We start from the raw sequence: 15,961 nt of genomic DNA on the forward strand, positions 1-15,961 counted from the left end.
ATTCCAGGCTTTTAGAGTGAACTAAACCATAAATTATGTTGATCAAAAATATGAAATGACTATGAGATATTTCTTAATATACATACTTAATTGTCGATCATCTGCTAAGTTCCATCCTGCTTCAATCAGGTATAGAAAACAATTGATTTACCACTCAAAATCCATAGTAGACTTTGGGTCATTGATTTCTGACAAATGCAGTTTTGCCAGGTTTTTAATTTCTATCATCAGTTTCTGTTGTTGGCAAAGTTTATCAGCTTCAGTTAATTAAGTCAACATGAGTTGAAAGGCAAAGGTGTACATGCACCTCAGGTAACTTTTAAACTTGTGGGGCTGATGTGCTCAGATTCCAAAGCGCTCCATCTTCCTCCTTTGCTGTTAACTTAAGCAAACATCATTAAGGCTACAGGTAGCAGCACCAGCAGGCTCACTCGAGATGGGCTGAAAGGAAAGCAGGCAGCAGCAGCAGGAGGCGGACTTAAAAGGACGCTACAGAAAAACACAGATTTATTAAAACTGTTTTCCAACACACATATGAGCTTGTTCACAATGTGCAGTAGTTTTAATTATGACAGGACAGCCTATTAAAATGCTATACGGGTGATTTGTGATGTCTGTTCATGGTTCAACATCCATTTTGCATCTCATGTGATACAGCTTTACATCAGTTCACTACTGAACATAAATATGACAAGCTGTCCACCTCAAAGTACAAAAATGATTCAAAACACTGATAAATACTCAAATATAGTAGAAAGAAAAACAGGAAAACAGTTTTTTTTATTTCTAACTTCATGTGAACCAATGTTATTTTAACAATCCTCACATCCCTTACCAGATGTTTTGATGTTACTGAATACTTCCAACAGTTAAATCAGCTCAGTGTCATGACGACATGTTGGATTCAGTTGATGATGTATCGTCTAAATGCATTTATGCTCCCTGACTATTAACCCCACATGTGGAATGAACCTTCAAAATTAGACAAATAAAGTTCAATCAACTGAAATTAAAAGCTTCTATCAAACTTCCTATTGTCAAGCCAAAACTAGACACATATTAGCTCAGGTGTTTCCCATCATGCACAGTTGGAGAGCGGCTGCAGCCAGTTACTGTTGCCCCGTTGGGGTCAAGTCGGACAGAAATATAACCAGCATGCTTTAGCGCTGGTGATCAAATCTGCACAGGTCTGGTTTATCTCGAACGAGCCCAATGTCAGCTCTGCAGTGGAACAAGAAATACAGCAGCACTGCTTCACATGATCTGGGATGAACTTTGCTTGGTGGAAAGTCTGCCAGTGTTGAAGAAATCACTGAAGTAATGTTCCCAGGCTTGCTTTAGTGGGGTGTTTATCGGTGTACAGTGAATTTACAAGCACACAGAGTGAGTCTGGGAAGGTAAGATAACACAGGGCTCGGCAGGATGTGACATTTATACAGAAAATCAAACAGTCGGGACGGAACGGTATGTAAATACTACAGTGGTCAGCTGGTGGGGTACTTGGTGTTTCGATCTGTTCAGAACAACAAAGGAGTGACGAGGTTGTGTTGCAGACGAGAACATGATCAGATAATAGTCACTAATTGCGAGATAACAAGAGGTATATTTTGTTGTATTCATTCTAAACACAAAGATCCATTGATCAGAAGTCCAGATAGGGTTTCCGTGTTAATACTCGGTTTGAGGAGATAAATGCACTGTTCAATTAATTCCACTGGTTTTGGGAAAGCAATAAAATACCATAACAACCCACTTACAAAAGATAATGACTATTTCGTGAAGGCTATTAATTAGTTCTGAAGTTTGAACCATCAGAGACACATAAGCACTTCTCTCTCTGACCGATTCTCGAACCATCAAAGTGCAATATTCATGCAATATTTATGTTATTGTCCGCCGTGTTAACCTTATTGCCACATCCTTGATCATCACACATCCGCTGTGACCACTGAGCAGCAGACGGCACTGTAAAATGTTGAGGGTGTGCTCTCGAGCAAAGTGCTGCCAGTAAGAAAAACAGAGGCGATAATGAGATATTGATCTATTCCCTGAACTCCTAACAGCACACGGATCCACAGTCCTGCCTGCACTTGATACAGGTCAATCACACAGAGGATATAGAAAGAAGAAAACTCTCCTGCTCCTGCTGGTTTTTCGCAATCAATTTGAACACAACGATATTCTTCTAAATGCTGTTTCGGTGGAGAAAGAGAACGATAGTAATTTGTTGCTTGTGTAGCAGGCTGTGGTGTGATGGGATATCTGATTTGGTCATTAGTCCACGAGTGTCCATGTTGGCTTCGTCCTTGGAGGGGAAAAAAAAAAAAGATCTTTCCAACATCTGCTGCAGGTCCTAATGGCTTGATGTGCAACCATGAACACATCATAGTATTTGTGTTTTAATGTGTGTTTTGTTGCCAGGTGCTGCTCTGAATGACGGCCAGTGGCATTCGGTGGAGCTGAACTCCAGAAGAGGACGTCTGACCGTTGCTGTGGATAAAGAGGAAGGAGGCAGCGCTCAGGCCAGTCCGTCGTTTCCTGTCACTATAGAAAGTCAACTCTTCTTTGGTGGTAAGAGTAGAAGCAGTCAGTTGTGTCTGTTCTAACTTTCAGACCCTGTCATTCTCCCTAAAACTGTCATTCTCCACCCACAAAGTAGTCAACCGATTGTAGTCACAGTCTGCACCATTGTACAATAAAAGGAATATCTAAGAGGTGTGTCAGAAGAGTTCCAGGATTGGTGTCACAAAAGATATATTTCAAACCCAAACTACAAACTAGGAGTTTTCCCGAATAGCGTGATTAGGTTCATTTTGTCTACTCTGATTATAGGTATAAGGTTTTGATTAAAAAAAAGAAACCCTACACCTAGGAGTTTCCCCTTCAGACGATCAACCAGAACGTCTACAAAGAGATCCTGCAGCATTTCCTTCATGCAGTGCATGAGAAGAGGCGAGAGTTGTGGCAGGACAAGTCGTGGCTGTGTCACCATGACAACACGCCTGTTCGCAATGCCCTGAACATCCCACAGTTCCTGGATGAGAAGAACATCGCCGTGCTGGAGCAACCTCCCTACTCACCCCACCTGGCTCTGTGGGATTGTTTCCTCTTCCCCAAGCTCAAGGGGGTCATCAAGGGGACCCGTTTTGAAGACGTGGACGACATCAAGATGGCTGTGATGATGGAGCTGAGGAGGATCCCGGAAGAATCCTTCCAGGAGTGCATGGCGGTGTGAAGAGAAGGCTGGGGAAGTGTGTTAGACTCCAGGGGGATTACTTCAAAGGGGAAACTTGTAGTTTGTAGATTGGATTGGAAAGATATCGTTTGTGAAAGCAGTCCTGAAACTTTTCTGACACACCTCGTATGTTCCTCTTTCAGTATTTGCATCATCAAATTTAACTCTTAGCGTAAAGAAACACTGATCTAAATCTCTTAGTTTATCTCTTTGCCATTTTTATTCATTGGATTGCAGCTTTCATGTGCACCCTCCTCTAACTGATTCTCTTCTGTTCAGGCTGTCCTGCTGAAGACACCAGTCAGGAGTGCAGAAACCCCTTCAACGTCTTCCAGGGTTGCATGCGTTTGCTGACTCTGGACAACCAAAACATGGACCTGATCATGGTGCAACAAAAGCAGCTGGGAAGCTACAGCAACCTGCAGATAGACATGTGTGGAATCATAGACAGGTCAGTTTCTACACAACAGACTTGTTGACATTTCTGTTGGTGTTCTATTACCTGTGAGGTTGCCCTCTTCTAATATTCTGCCCATACAGCTTTGTTTAGACAATGAAAGTCTGGTCAAGGTTCTGTTTGTTGTGATTAGAGCATTTGTTTGCAGAGGTGAAATAAATCAGCACTTTGTTACATCATACTGACCAAATGCAAACGGTCTGAAATGTCGGAGAAAGCTTCCAGCAGGACCTATTTTTGAGGATGCAGTAATAAATCCACTGGTGTTGCTGCCTGGTCAGGAGGTAAAAACAACAATCAGCACTGGTTCCAGTTGGTGGTGACATGGTGATACGATGACTAACAGTCAGTTCTGGTTGTAGTTCTGGTGGTTCTTCTGAATGTTCTTCATTAGAAGCCTCCTCTTCTTTCTGAGGCCTCCTCTTTGCTTGCTGTATTGTTTTCTTCTTTTCTAGTTTCTTCTGCGCTGTAGCAGAGTCTCTTATTCTGGGGGTTTATGAGCTTGTCTGGCTTCATGAGGCCCACAAAGAGCTTCAATATTTACATTTGCGAGGGCTATAATAAGACCTCTTGCCAATAATGTCCATTTGAGCTTTGACTGATTAGCATTTACAATGGTTTTGTAGGGTGTGCTGTTATTTCCACTTTGCTGCTTGCAGCTGAAATTCACCTCCAGAAGTGAGACTTGAACCCATGAGGACTTGTGTCCAGTACGTCTCGGCCCATCCTGGTGAATCTCACCTGGTCAAAATCTAACCTTGCCAAGATAAAGAGGTGAACAGAGAACAGCCGTTTGAAACTAAACTGAATCAGTAATTATTTGTTTGAGTCTTTGTGATTGAATTGCACTTGGATTAACTAAATGCCAAGATGGAACACATTGAGCCTGTGGTGTGTTGTTTGGTGTATTAAGAGCAATACTAGATTTTTGGGGCCATGCAGATTTTTTTGGAGTAAAAAATTCAGATATCCCTAAGGCTACATACAGTATGTTAAAGTCATGTTGAAAAGGAAAAGTTCTGAGGTCATTTTAATTGACCTTCTACCAATGTATTACACAAACTAGTGAGCAACTTATTGCAAAGACCCTGCTTGGCCCCGTGCTGCCCTTTGTCGGGATACATACTCTGCTGCAGACAGTGCTGAGAATATTATAAATAAAGGAGTCAGAGCCGCTCTAATGGACGAACTATGCAATGGTACCATTTCTAAATTATCTCAAGTATCTTTTCTACATTATGTTTTGTCAAAAAAAGTTGGCCAACATGTACTCCGATAATGATATGTCTGTGCTATGTCAGTACTGGCTGATCGATATATCAGTCAGACTGTAGTATACAGTCAGAGTTTCTTGCTGTGATTAAAATGAGGAGTCAAAGTTGAAACCACAAGCATGTGTCCCCTTTATACAAGGAGTAAAACACCACGCAGTGTAATGCCGTGATTTCATGAACAAGGCTGGACAAGGTTCAGCTGTTACCTGCCCTGTCGTACTGATTTATCCATTACTGTTGTCATGTTTATGCACACGAGCAGTTGGAGGGAAAGGAAGTGTTTTGCAATGCACAGATATCCAAATGGGACTTAAATAATTAGTTTCAGCTATGTTACCAGGAGTGGGGTTCGAACCCACGAGGGCTTTTGCCCATTGGATCTTAAGTCCAACGCCTTAACCTCTCGGCCATCCTGGTGATGCTGTTGAGGTGTTTTTAACGAAAAACAGACAGTTTGGGGATCAAACTGCCACGCTTATATGTTTGAGGCTACACTCAGAAAATCTGTTTGTTCTAAAAAAGCTTGTAGATTCGATTTTTTTTCCTTTTTCTTTTAACACCCAAAAACAGTCGGTTATGTTAAATATTGAGCCTGAAACTTTGAAGCTTTTTAAAGCTGATGTTTGCAGCATGTTTACCTCAGCAATGCTGATCGTATTTTACCACATAAGTATATCTTCAATAGGTTTTCTGAGACTCATAACAAACACATACTCTGCTGGTGATGCTGCCTGGGGAGTGAAGTTTACACCAGCAAGAACACAAGACAACTTGTTTTGACTGGAATAACTTGTTCCAATAGAAGAAAGCAGAACATGTGAATTTTGGTACAATTTGCGTGTTTAAGCCATGAAAACTGATTAGACTTTTAGATCACATGCACAGGACTCATACCACGAGTGGGAACTTACAAGGACTTTCATCCATTGCATCCTTCCTATGAGGGTTTTTTAAAATTTCGTTCCTTTCCACCATTGCTGACCACTTGCTCAGATGGAGTCCAAAGGCAACTTTTTGTTGAGTTTTCGGTTCGTGAGGTCTTCATCTTACCATGTGCGTTGTAAGGTGAAAGATGATATATGTAGTAAATTGTACCACATAAATAAAATTGGAATAAAGTGAATTGAATCCTGATGATTTGATCAGTTACTTAAGAATGTCTGTAGCTGTTGTCAACTAAAAAAAAACATGCAAGAAAAGTGATTTTTAAAGTTAATATGTTCCTATATTTTCCGTCAAGTGACCCAGTCATCATTGTGAGCAGTCTTGTACATGGTAGAAATATATATATGGACATCAGATACTTTTTCTGTTGTCAGCAGCAGATATTTAAATCCAGTTGAGTGTTGGTTTACTGAGGTGTGCTGTCGAAGCAAAGTGCGAACAGATGCAGACTTAAATGCCACTCCTGCCGTCGCTGTACACCAGCTGGTAAAACCGTGACTTCATTTTGTTTTCTGAAGTTTCCCAATTTTCCGGTCATTTCCCTGTTTGTGTTTCTAATTTAGACAGAAAACTAAAAGAATAAAGCGTTCCAGGTGTGCTGTTCTGAAACAAGAACCACTGAAAAGGTGATTTGACAGTGAGCAACAGCAGCTTTGTTGTTGTGTCAAAGAGGAGCAGAAATGTTTCTGTGGTCCTTGATTATTCTGTCATAAAACATTATTTTTTGAGAAGCGGCTTTTAATTTTTTGTTTCATTTTCGTTGCTGGCAGAGTAATTTATTTGTGAAGCGAAGCAACATTTTAGAGACAGACAGAAAGAGGCTGCAGCATCCAGCAGACTATTAACAATAGATGTTCAGTGCAGACCAGAGCTGTGCAGTAGACACGGTGACAATTGTATTCTTGCTGATACGTTGTTGTTGTTGTTTATTTCTTCTCCAAGTTTTGCTCTGCTGCTGAGATATCCACTGCACCAGTCATGTTTAATCGAAGTGTGTGGACAGCAACACACTCCTCCATCATTAGATCTATCTTTGCAGTGTGATGCAGGCCAATACAACAGTCCTGCTGCAGTTCATCATCCACCAGAGGAGAGAGCCTAATGTGCAAATTCAGTTCTACATATGCTCATTATTGATATAGTTAAAAGGAGGTAGGGCTGGACGATTAAGGCAAAAATAGTATTCACAATTATTTTGACTGATATCTAAATCAAGATTGATAAACATAATTATTCATTTATTTGAAAATATGACTATTTATTTAATCAGTTTCACTTCCATTCAGAGTCTGATTTTAACCTTGATCTGTGTAATTAATATAATGTGTGGGCAAAAAATGTCAAGTTGCAAGAAGTAAATGTTTTTTGCATCATCTCTATAGGACAAAGAGAAAGACACGTTAAAACAAAAACTTCCAGAAGTACGTCTTTTCTGTATAAAAAAGGGGACAAAAACAGAGAAACTAAAATCACTGACTTGCAAAAAGGCACGAGGAAGAAGGTGGAGCTAATGGGTTTATTGTCTGACAGGAGAAACTATTGTAGAAGCAACGACAACGCTACGGTGACAAAGGTAAAAAAAAAACAACAACAAAAAAACAAACAAACTCACGTTATCAAGTCAAGTCACTGTTTAATATATGTCCATAATATTTATACATGTACAGATATAAAAGTGCTTTCTAGTTAAAAAGGCTGATTGCTGTTACAAATTTAGATTAACAAGTTGACATATAGGGGTTCTTTATAATGCAATTTTATCTCAATAATTGACATATTTGGGAATAAAACGCTACAAAAATAATATTAAATAATTATTCTATATAGATAGATATGTAATATTACATATTAAAGGGCTGCAGGGTGGCTCAGTCGTTAGCACTGTTGCCTCGCAGCAAGAAGGTCGCCGGTTCACGTCTCGGTGAGGACACCCGGGATCTTCCTGCGTGGAGTCTCCATGTTCTCCCCGTGCAGCGTGGGTTCTCTCCGGGTTCTTCGGTTTACTCCCACAGTCCAAAAACATGCTGAGGTTAATTGGTGATTCTAAATTGTCCGTAGGTGTGAATGTGAGTGTGCTTGGTTGTCTGTCTCTAAGTGTGGCCCTGTGATAGACTGGTTACCTGTCCAGGTGAACCTGCCTTCACCCTAAGTCAGCTGGGATAGACTCCAGCCCCCCATGACCCTAGTGAGGATTAAGCGGTGTATAGATGATGGTCTACAATTTAAAGCTGAGAAGAGACAGTGTTATTCATTATAATGTATCAGTGTAGCTGAGACCTTCAGGTAACTAATAACTAATATCAACTTAACTAATATGAATATTCAGGATGAAGCTCTGCAGCATTGTTATGGTAACATTGATGATAATAGCTTATACTGAAACAACAGCTCTGGTTTGAATTTGCATTCACTAATTTCTTTTGGCTTCTTTGGAGAAGACTTTTTTTTTTTTTTTTAAGTTATTTTTTGACCTTTTTTCAATAGTGCAGTCAAGAAAGAGACAGGGAAGCAGGGAAGTGGGGGAGAAACTTGCAGCAAAGGGTCTTGAACTCACAACCACTGCATCAGGGACTGTAGCCCCTGTACATGGGACGCCAGCTCAACCAGGTGAGCTACAGCAGCGCCCTGGAGAAGTTTATTAGTTGATATACCAAAGTTGTTAGCAAACCGTTGTCTATTTTCACATGCAGGAGATGTTGAGCAATGTTTTTATCAATTTTGAATCTTGTTTGTGGCGTCCTGATGAACATAAGTCCAATATTCATTCTAGTTTTTGCTCTAATTGGATCTCCACCAACCCTCATTGAAAATATTTGACAGAAAACAGCAGCGTAAAATGTAAATGTCGCAGCAGACGGATGCTCTGAAGCTCTGCAGAGCTGAGATGACTCAGTGTGAGCTTTACACTAAAAATAAATCAATTCACATGCAAATTGTCACATGATCTACTGTAAAATATTGATAAATGCAGCTTTAAACCCACGGTCATGCTAATGCAACCTTGAAATGAATTCAATTGAGAGCCACTTTAAGGCCTCATAACAAATATTTTCTAGGTTATTCATGCATGATGAGATACAATAAAGCGCTTTATGTCGCTGGTGACAATTCAGGCTCGGAGCTCGAACCTCACAAGAGAAGAGAAACGCATGAGGGAGGGAGAGCAGAACCAATCATTTACTGTTCTGGTGTCACGCCAAATAGCAGTACAATTAATGAGACAATTACAACAATTATAAACCCGCCTCTGGGGCACCGAAGGACGCACACACACACACACACACAGCCACACAAACACACACGTACAGTAAAGTGAACGTAAACACCAGCGTGCACACAAATATTGAACCAACCACGTATCCCTGCCAGATAAGGAGAATCTGCTCGAGTGATTTTAATTAAATGTCGCCCTGTTTCTGCATTATTATTCAGCAGCATTACAGTTCCTCCACAGATCTGACTGCTCACTGGAACAAACCTATAAAAAAATTCCAGTAAAGACAAAAAAAAAAAAAAAAAAAGGAATCTGCCATATGCTCTCTGCTGATTGAATTTTGGGCTGGTGGGATTTATTGTACTGTAAAGTCAGATGGAAAATGGACTCAGTGACACCGCATCAATGTGGTGGTCATACTTCAGAGCAGGTGTGTGTGTGTTTGTGTGTGTTTTTAGTGCCATTGCCAGCAGCAAAGAGTGCTGTTAGCCAATGCAAACACTCCATTAACAGCGCAAATCGAGTGCAAACCCACAAGGAGCTCAGCATCAGCGCGACACCTTGTTTCACACCGAACCTGCTGCTTATTTCAGCTTAACACGCATAAGGATGCACCAAAGAGTGATGTCTTTGTATTCTCACAACATTCATTATCTTTCAGCTTTATGTAATGGTTTCAACAGCTCACAGTTGCTCCTTCTTCTCAACCTTCTCCTCCTTATTTGTCCTTCTTCTATTCACTGTATTCATCCGTTAAACTTTGAGAGGTGTTCTTGTTTTCAGTAGTGATTGTTTCGCGAATGCTTTTTGAGCCAAACTGGATCCAAAAGTGGGGAAATGCTGAACTTGTTCGGCTACTTTTTATTGACTGTCAACTCTTGACTGTAAAGGCAAACGCACGCCTACAGCTTCCTTTTGACGGTTGCGTAGGTGGAAATGTCTCTTCTCTTACCTATGGATATCTCCCACACACTGTCCCTTTGCTTGCAATGAACTTTATTGGGAATACAGTTTTTGAGTTCTTTATCCAGTAGAACTGAGGGACAAAGACAATGTTGGACGGATATATTCAACACGTAGGCATTGATAATTGAACTAAAATTGAAATTTAAACCACTAAATGTTTTCTCCGACCTTTTAATCCAGTCCCGTTCTGATAATGCTTCATTAATCTCACAGTTATTTTAAAAACAATCATTTATTCTATTTATATTCTCCTTCTGGCTGAGAGTATTCCAGTCATCCCCGTCAGGTTAAAGAGAATATTCATTTGCCATTTGATTCATTGGTTTATTATGCGTATTGTTTCCCTGCATGTAAATGAAATCTATTAAAATAAATGTCAAGCACATTAGCAGCTGCTAATGTCATAGCATAATGTTTGAGGATAGAAAATAAACATGAGAGCGCGTGACGAGGTGATGAAAAGAATGTGCAGAAATCCTCCACAATAAAAACATGGTAAAGGATTGACAATTGTACAGAGTTACAGTTTAAAATTCACAGTCAAATATAGAAGGATTGGAGACATTAGGGAAAGATTAAACAATCATATGAAACTAAGTAAATGTTATTTTTTTTGCAGTCATTACAGAGGAAAGCAGGACGCGTAGAAAAGAACAGTTTTTAGACTTAAAAGTAGTCAGAGTTTTGGCTCATCTAACATTAACTGGAGGGTTGTTCCAGAAGGCTCTACTCTGAGGTGAGATTAGCAGGTTTGCAGATATGCGAGTTTTCAGTATCATGGAGGTGGCTCTCTTTTCACCTGGCTAGATCACCATGGTAACTGATGCTGTGGAGCTAGCCTGGTCTGGAGCAGGTTATGTTCAGAGCTACAAATTTATCATCGGCTGGAAGAAGCGTCTCCCTTTAACCAAATAAGTTCCTGACGATTCCTTCTGAGTGATACTGATTCTCAGCTGAAGGGATGTTTTATATCTGCTTATATATGATGAGCTGTATGTTAGTAAAACTACCAGATGAAGGCGTGTAGTTAAAGCATCACACACCGTATGCACCGTGTTGCCATGGGAACCCAACACGTATTTAGCTGGTGATGCAGAAATCACATAAATATCTTTTTATGTTTGGTCCTAAATTGCTGTCACGTCCGTTTACACTGCCGATACTACAGCTGATAGAAAACAAATTAGAAAATGGATTATTCTCCTGGTATTTATCACAGAGAATATTCAACCAGTAACATGAATTTTTACTTGGATCTGACCAAAAATTAAAACCAAATCCTGCATGATGGGACAATGTCAGTCATAAATGCACCCCAATACAATATCATGTTTAAATATATAAAGTTTAAAGTTCAACAGGTTCAATGTGCAGCTGTCAGTTAGAAACGAGTGGCTGCACTGATCAGTACAATAAACAGGTTAACACAAGATAAACAGTTTTCTGGTATCGTTTGCAGTTACAGCATTTTTTTTTTTACCTCCATAATTGTTATATTCTTTGTTGTTTTCCATTAAAACAACCTGTTGACTAAAATAGGCAGCACAACATTGACCAATTTTGTGCAAAAGAAGAGTCACATGACGCATAAGACAGCTGATAAACACCTTTATCTCTGACTGGGGCTTTAGTGTTTGTCGAGCCTACTCACACAAATAAAGCCCAGCTGCTTGGTCGTACAGCTCTCCGTTCTGTGTTGCATGATAACAAAACAGTGCTTCACTATGTTTTGTTTTACCTTTTGGGACGCCCTTCAGCCGGATGTCCTCGGGAGCTGAGAAGGTTTATGTGCCTCAAGTGTGTCACACAGTGATTTCTACACAAGTAGCAAGACTTCCTCTTAGAGACAGGTGGCCGGTGTGAGGATTGTAGAACTGGAGTAATGTGCTCATATCTCCTAATTCTTATCAAGACCCTTGCAGCAAAATTTTGAATATGCTAAAGTTGCCTGACAGCCTGTTTTGAAAGCCTCATGAAGAGAACATTGCGGCAATCTAATCTACCAGAAATAAAGGCATGAGCGAGTCTCCCCAGGTCTTGCTTTGACATTAATCCTCTGACTCTAGGAATGTATTTTTCTTTTATGGTAGAAAGCTGACAGAGTTTAGAAAATTAGAGTCCATAAATAATCCAATAATTCCAAAAATCATAAAACATATTTCTAATAAAGCAAGTCAGTGGACAGTGTGTGCCAACAGAAGCACGGTGCACAGTATGAAGGAGGAAGAGAATGAGGTTTTCTGTTGGGTTGGACATACTGGGGCTGATTTGGTGTGTAAAAGCTGCCTCAGGGCTAAATACGAACACTGTGGATGGATGTGTGTGTTAGAAGAGGCTGGTCATTGCATTTCCAGCTGAAACCGTTTGCCAGAAGGCATCTGTGTTATGTTTTTGTGATGCATGGGTGGGACTGTTGAGTGTATATGTCTCCAGAGTGGGTGGATATACATTAGGGGATGTGCTATTTTCCTGTGTGGTGAGCAATGCAGTTAGAGGGGGTTGGAGTTTTAATAAATAACGGTAGAAGTCCAGTCAGTCTTTTGCACTTCTTCCCATTTCTTTTTAGGCAGAAAAATTCATCTTCATCGTCATCCACTGCAAAACAAGGGGGAAAAAGCCCAGATAGCCTCCACTAATGCCCGTCCTCCTATAGATCCACTGATTAGCCCACGAGTCATTATCTGCTAATGCTTCTAACACACAGAGATCAATACGTGCACAATAAAACCCAGACAATACGCATGCAAAATAAGTCACCATGGGCCTAATGGGCTACGTTACTATTGTGGCTTTAATGTAAATGCTAACTAGCTCGCTCCAGATCAGAGCAGTATAGAGATAAATGGAGGTAAAAATTGCACTGAAGCGGGCTGACAGGCTGCTGAGTCAGGGGCTTTGGTCTGAGGAGGAGGAGGCTGCAGATTGTGTGGAGTCATCGCTTTTCTCTCCACTGTTCCTTCCTGAGTTTGTGCAAAACACACAGTAGACCATAATCACATATTTTTACATTACAAAACATGCACCTCTTAATATTGGGATATGAACACAATCATGCAGAGTAAGATAATTTATTTTTTTTGGTTACTTTTGCGTGTGTTTGAATCAAATCCTGCTGAATAAATCCGCCGTGGAAGCAAATAATGTGGACAAAAACGCTGTTATCTGGGGGCAACAAGAAAAAGGGCTCCCAAAAGAGGCTGGGACAGGATCGATATAAAGATATTTTGAGGCACATTGCCTGCAAAATGTAATTTTTATCAAACCTCCCGGTGACCACAAGCCAACAGAAGTGCACACAGAGTGAAATATGAGGAGGCTGTAATCAGGGTCGGATCAGATTATTTGGGAATGTAGTCAGTTACTGAATATGATTAGGATGGCAGCTTTTGTAATTTGTAAAGTAATTCATTGGATTACAAAAAATAAAAAAATGAATCTAACATCAATACTTTTGAATGACTGAAAATATTGCATTAAAAAGAACTGATGCAGACACAAACTTCAACAAATTTTAAACATCCAGAAACATTTTAAATGCAAATTAAATGCCTGTTATGCAAACAGTTTTGGTGCAAACTGCTGGTGAACTGTATGTATTCTATAACACACGGGATGCTGTTTCTTTTGGGTTCAGTTTCTGTTGCTGCTCTTTTTTTTTTTTAATCGAGCCAGAAAAGGAGGTCTACTATGAAAAGATTGTTGCTGCTTGAACCTTCTGTTTCCCTTTGACTAAGAAACTCAGTACGTCAGAAGCCCTTTTCATGATTTAATAGCATTGATTATCACCACTATGCTGTGGATTTCTGGGGAGCTCACTTATTATTTTTTTTCCCTTGTTACCCTTTTTGTGTACAGATACAACATCTATAAAGCAAGTCGATGGAACTTTTAGATTTTTTGTCTTATGCTGGTTGACATCAGGAAAGATTTTTTATTTTGTTTTGCTAATCTTTGTCTTAAAGTGAACAGAAGTTTTGCATTACACTTTGATGGCAATGATAGCATTCATGCAGGTATCTTCATTAAAGTGAATCAGTGATGAATCGCCTTCATGCATGACTCATAAATCATTAATCAGTAATTTTATGCGCAGTCCATGATACGAATACAGAACCATAGAAACGCACATTTCACAAGTCATATCTTAGCAAGTGAGGTGCATTCAGATGTCTACATGGTCCATATGGTGACTTCATCATCTTTATTACCCTCATTGTCTTTTTTTGTTTCTCTGTTAAGCAGACTGAACTCGCTTGATGTCTTTTCTTCTCTTCCCTTGTGAAAACGGAGACCACAAGCTGATTTACAGTATTTTTAAATCATGAAAACTACCCAAAAACAGAGTGACGTTCTCTTACACAGGGTAAAATGCAGCCCTACAGCTACGGCCTATGCTAACTATCATCTCGGATTGAGCCCAAGATTTATGAAGCCCCCAGCTCTGACTACCATAGAGTCTTATTTTTAAAGCGTGACTCCCCCAGTTTAAGAATCAGGCTTGCTCTGCCTACTAATGGTGAACAAAGGTTTTATCTACAGTCCACAGCATCACTACAGCCAGTCGTCACTAATGCTGGGTTCATTCTTAAGTTCTCAATTCCATGTGTACTTCTGTATTAGTGTGGTCTGTTATTTTAAGCATGGGGGCTCAAAAGGTCATTTTTCACCCTTTGGGAGCAGTTTCTCAAACAGATAGTCAAGTCAGTGGTCCAATTACTGGGATTCCTGAGCTTTTGACCACAGCGCATGGTCTTCTCCAGTGAGCAGCACTGACTCAGATGTCCTCACATGACTGCAGTGCTCCAATAGTGACTGTAAATGTATTCATTGACAAACTTATTGGTGGGAGTGTTTTAGAGTCAGTGGAGCAGAACGGTAAGAAATAAAATAAATCTGGTACTGAAAAAAAAACAGTACTAACTAAAAAAGCAGCAGTAATTTAACAACTAAACTTTGTTCTGACTGTGTTTGACTTTGAGTTAATGATTGATAAATTAAGCACTGGTTCAAGCCAGAGAGTCAGACTCCTACGATCTCAGTGGATCAGCTGATTGCTCTGCTGATTCTTTTGGCAAATCTCCACCAGGGCACAATATCTGAGCTGCTTTTGGTCGTCTGCATTGCTGCTCTGCAACTCCAGTTCTTTTTTTTTGAAATACCTTATCTTAATAATCAAATACCATGTCTTATCTGATGATGCCTGCTCTGTTCTGTGCCTGTGGGACATTTGCTCTCCTCGGCAGAAGGTTTCCATGTATGCACATACAGGGAGTGCAGAAATATTAGGCAAGTTTTATTTTTGAGGATTAATTTTATTATTGAACAACAACCATGCTCTTAATTAACCCAAAACACTCATTAATATCAAAGCTGAATATTTTTGGAAGTTGGATCAGGCTTTGTTAGTTTTAGCTATTTTAGGAGGATATCTGTGTGTGCAGGTGACTATTACTGTGCATAATTATTAGGCAACTTAACAAAAAACAAATATATACCCATTTCAATTATTTATTTTCACCAGGGAAACCAATATAACAGCTCAACAATCACAAATACACATTTCTGACATTCAAAATCAAAACAAAAACAAATCAGTGACCAATATAGCCACCTTTCTTTGCAAGAACACTCAAAAGCCTGCCATCCATGGATTCTGTCAGTGTTGTGATCTGTTCACCATCAACATTGCGTGCAGCAGCAACCACAGCCTCCCAGACACGGTTCAGAGAGGTGTACCTTGTAAATCTGACATTTGATGAGGGACCACAGGTTCTCTATGGGGTTCAGATCAGGTGAACAAGGAGGCCATGTCATTAGTTTTTCTTCTTTTAGACCCTTTCTTGCCAGCCATGCCGTGGAGTTCTTGGATG

At 40.0% G+C, this 15,961-nt stretch overlaps 1 protein-coding gene and 1 non-coding gene across 2 annotated transcripts in view; one reads left to right on the plus strand and one right to left on the minus strand.

Moving 5' to 3' along the window:
- Window positions 1-15,961, plus strand: part of LOC103364417 (contactin-associated protein-like 4) — a 138,157-nt gene that overhangs the window by 74,501 nt on the left and 47,695 nt on the right. The window contains exons 8-10 of the mRNA XM_008291534.1: window positions 1,522-1,600; window positions 2,422-2,571; window positions 3,515-3,686. Of these exons, the coding sequence (XP_008289756.1) occupies window positions 1,522-1,600; window positions 2,422-2,571; window positions 3,515-3,686 (401 nt within the window). The remainder of the gene's footprint in view (window positions 1-1,521; window positions 1,601-2,421; window positions 2,572-3,514; window positions 3,687-15,961) is intronic.
- Window positions 5,301-5,383, minus strand: trnal-uaa (transfer RNA leucine (anticodon UAA)). Its single transcript has one exon. It is a non-coding gene; the product is annotated as a tRNA-Leu (tRNA).

This window comes from Stegastes partitus, unplaced genomic scaffold (assembly GCF_000690725.1).
Source record: "Stegastes partitus isolate 25-593 unplaced genomic scaffold, Stegastes_partitus-1.0.2 Scaffold748, whole genome shotgun sequence".
Classification (NCBI taxonomy): Eukaryota; Metazoa; Chordata; class Actinopteri; family Pomacentridae; genus Stegastes; species Stegastes partitus.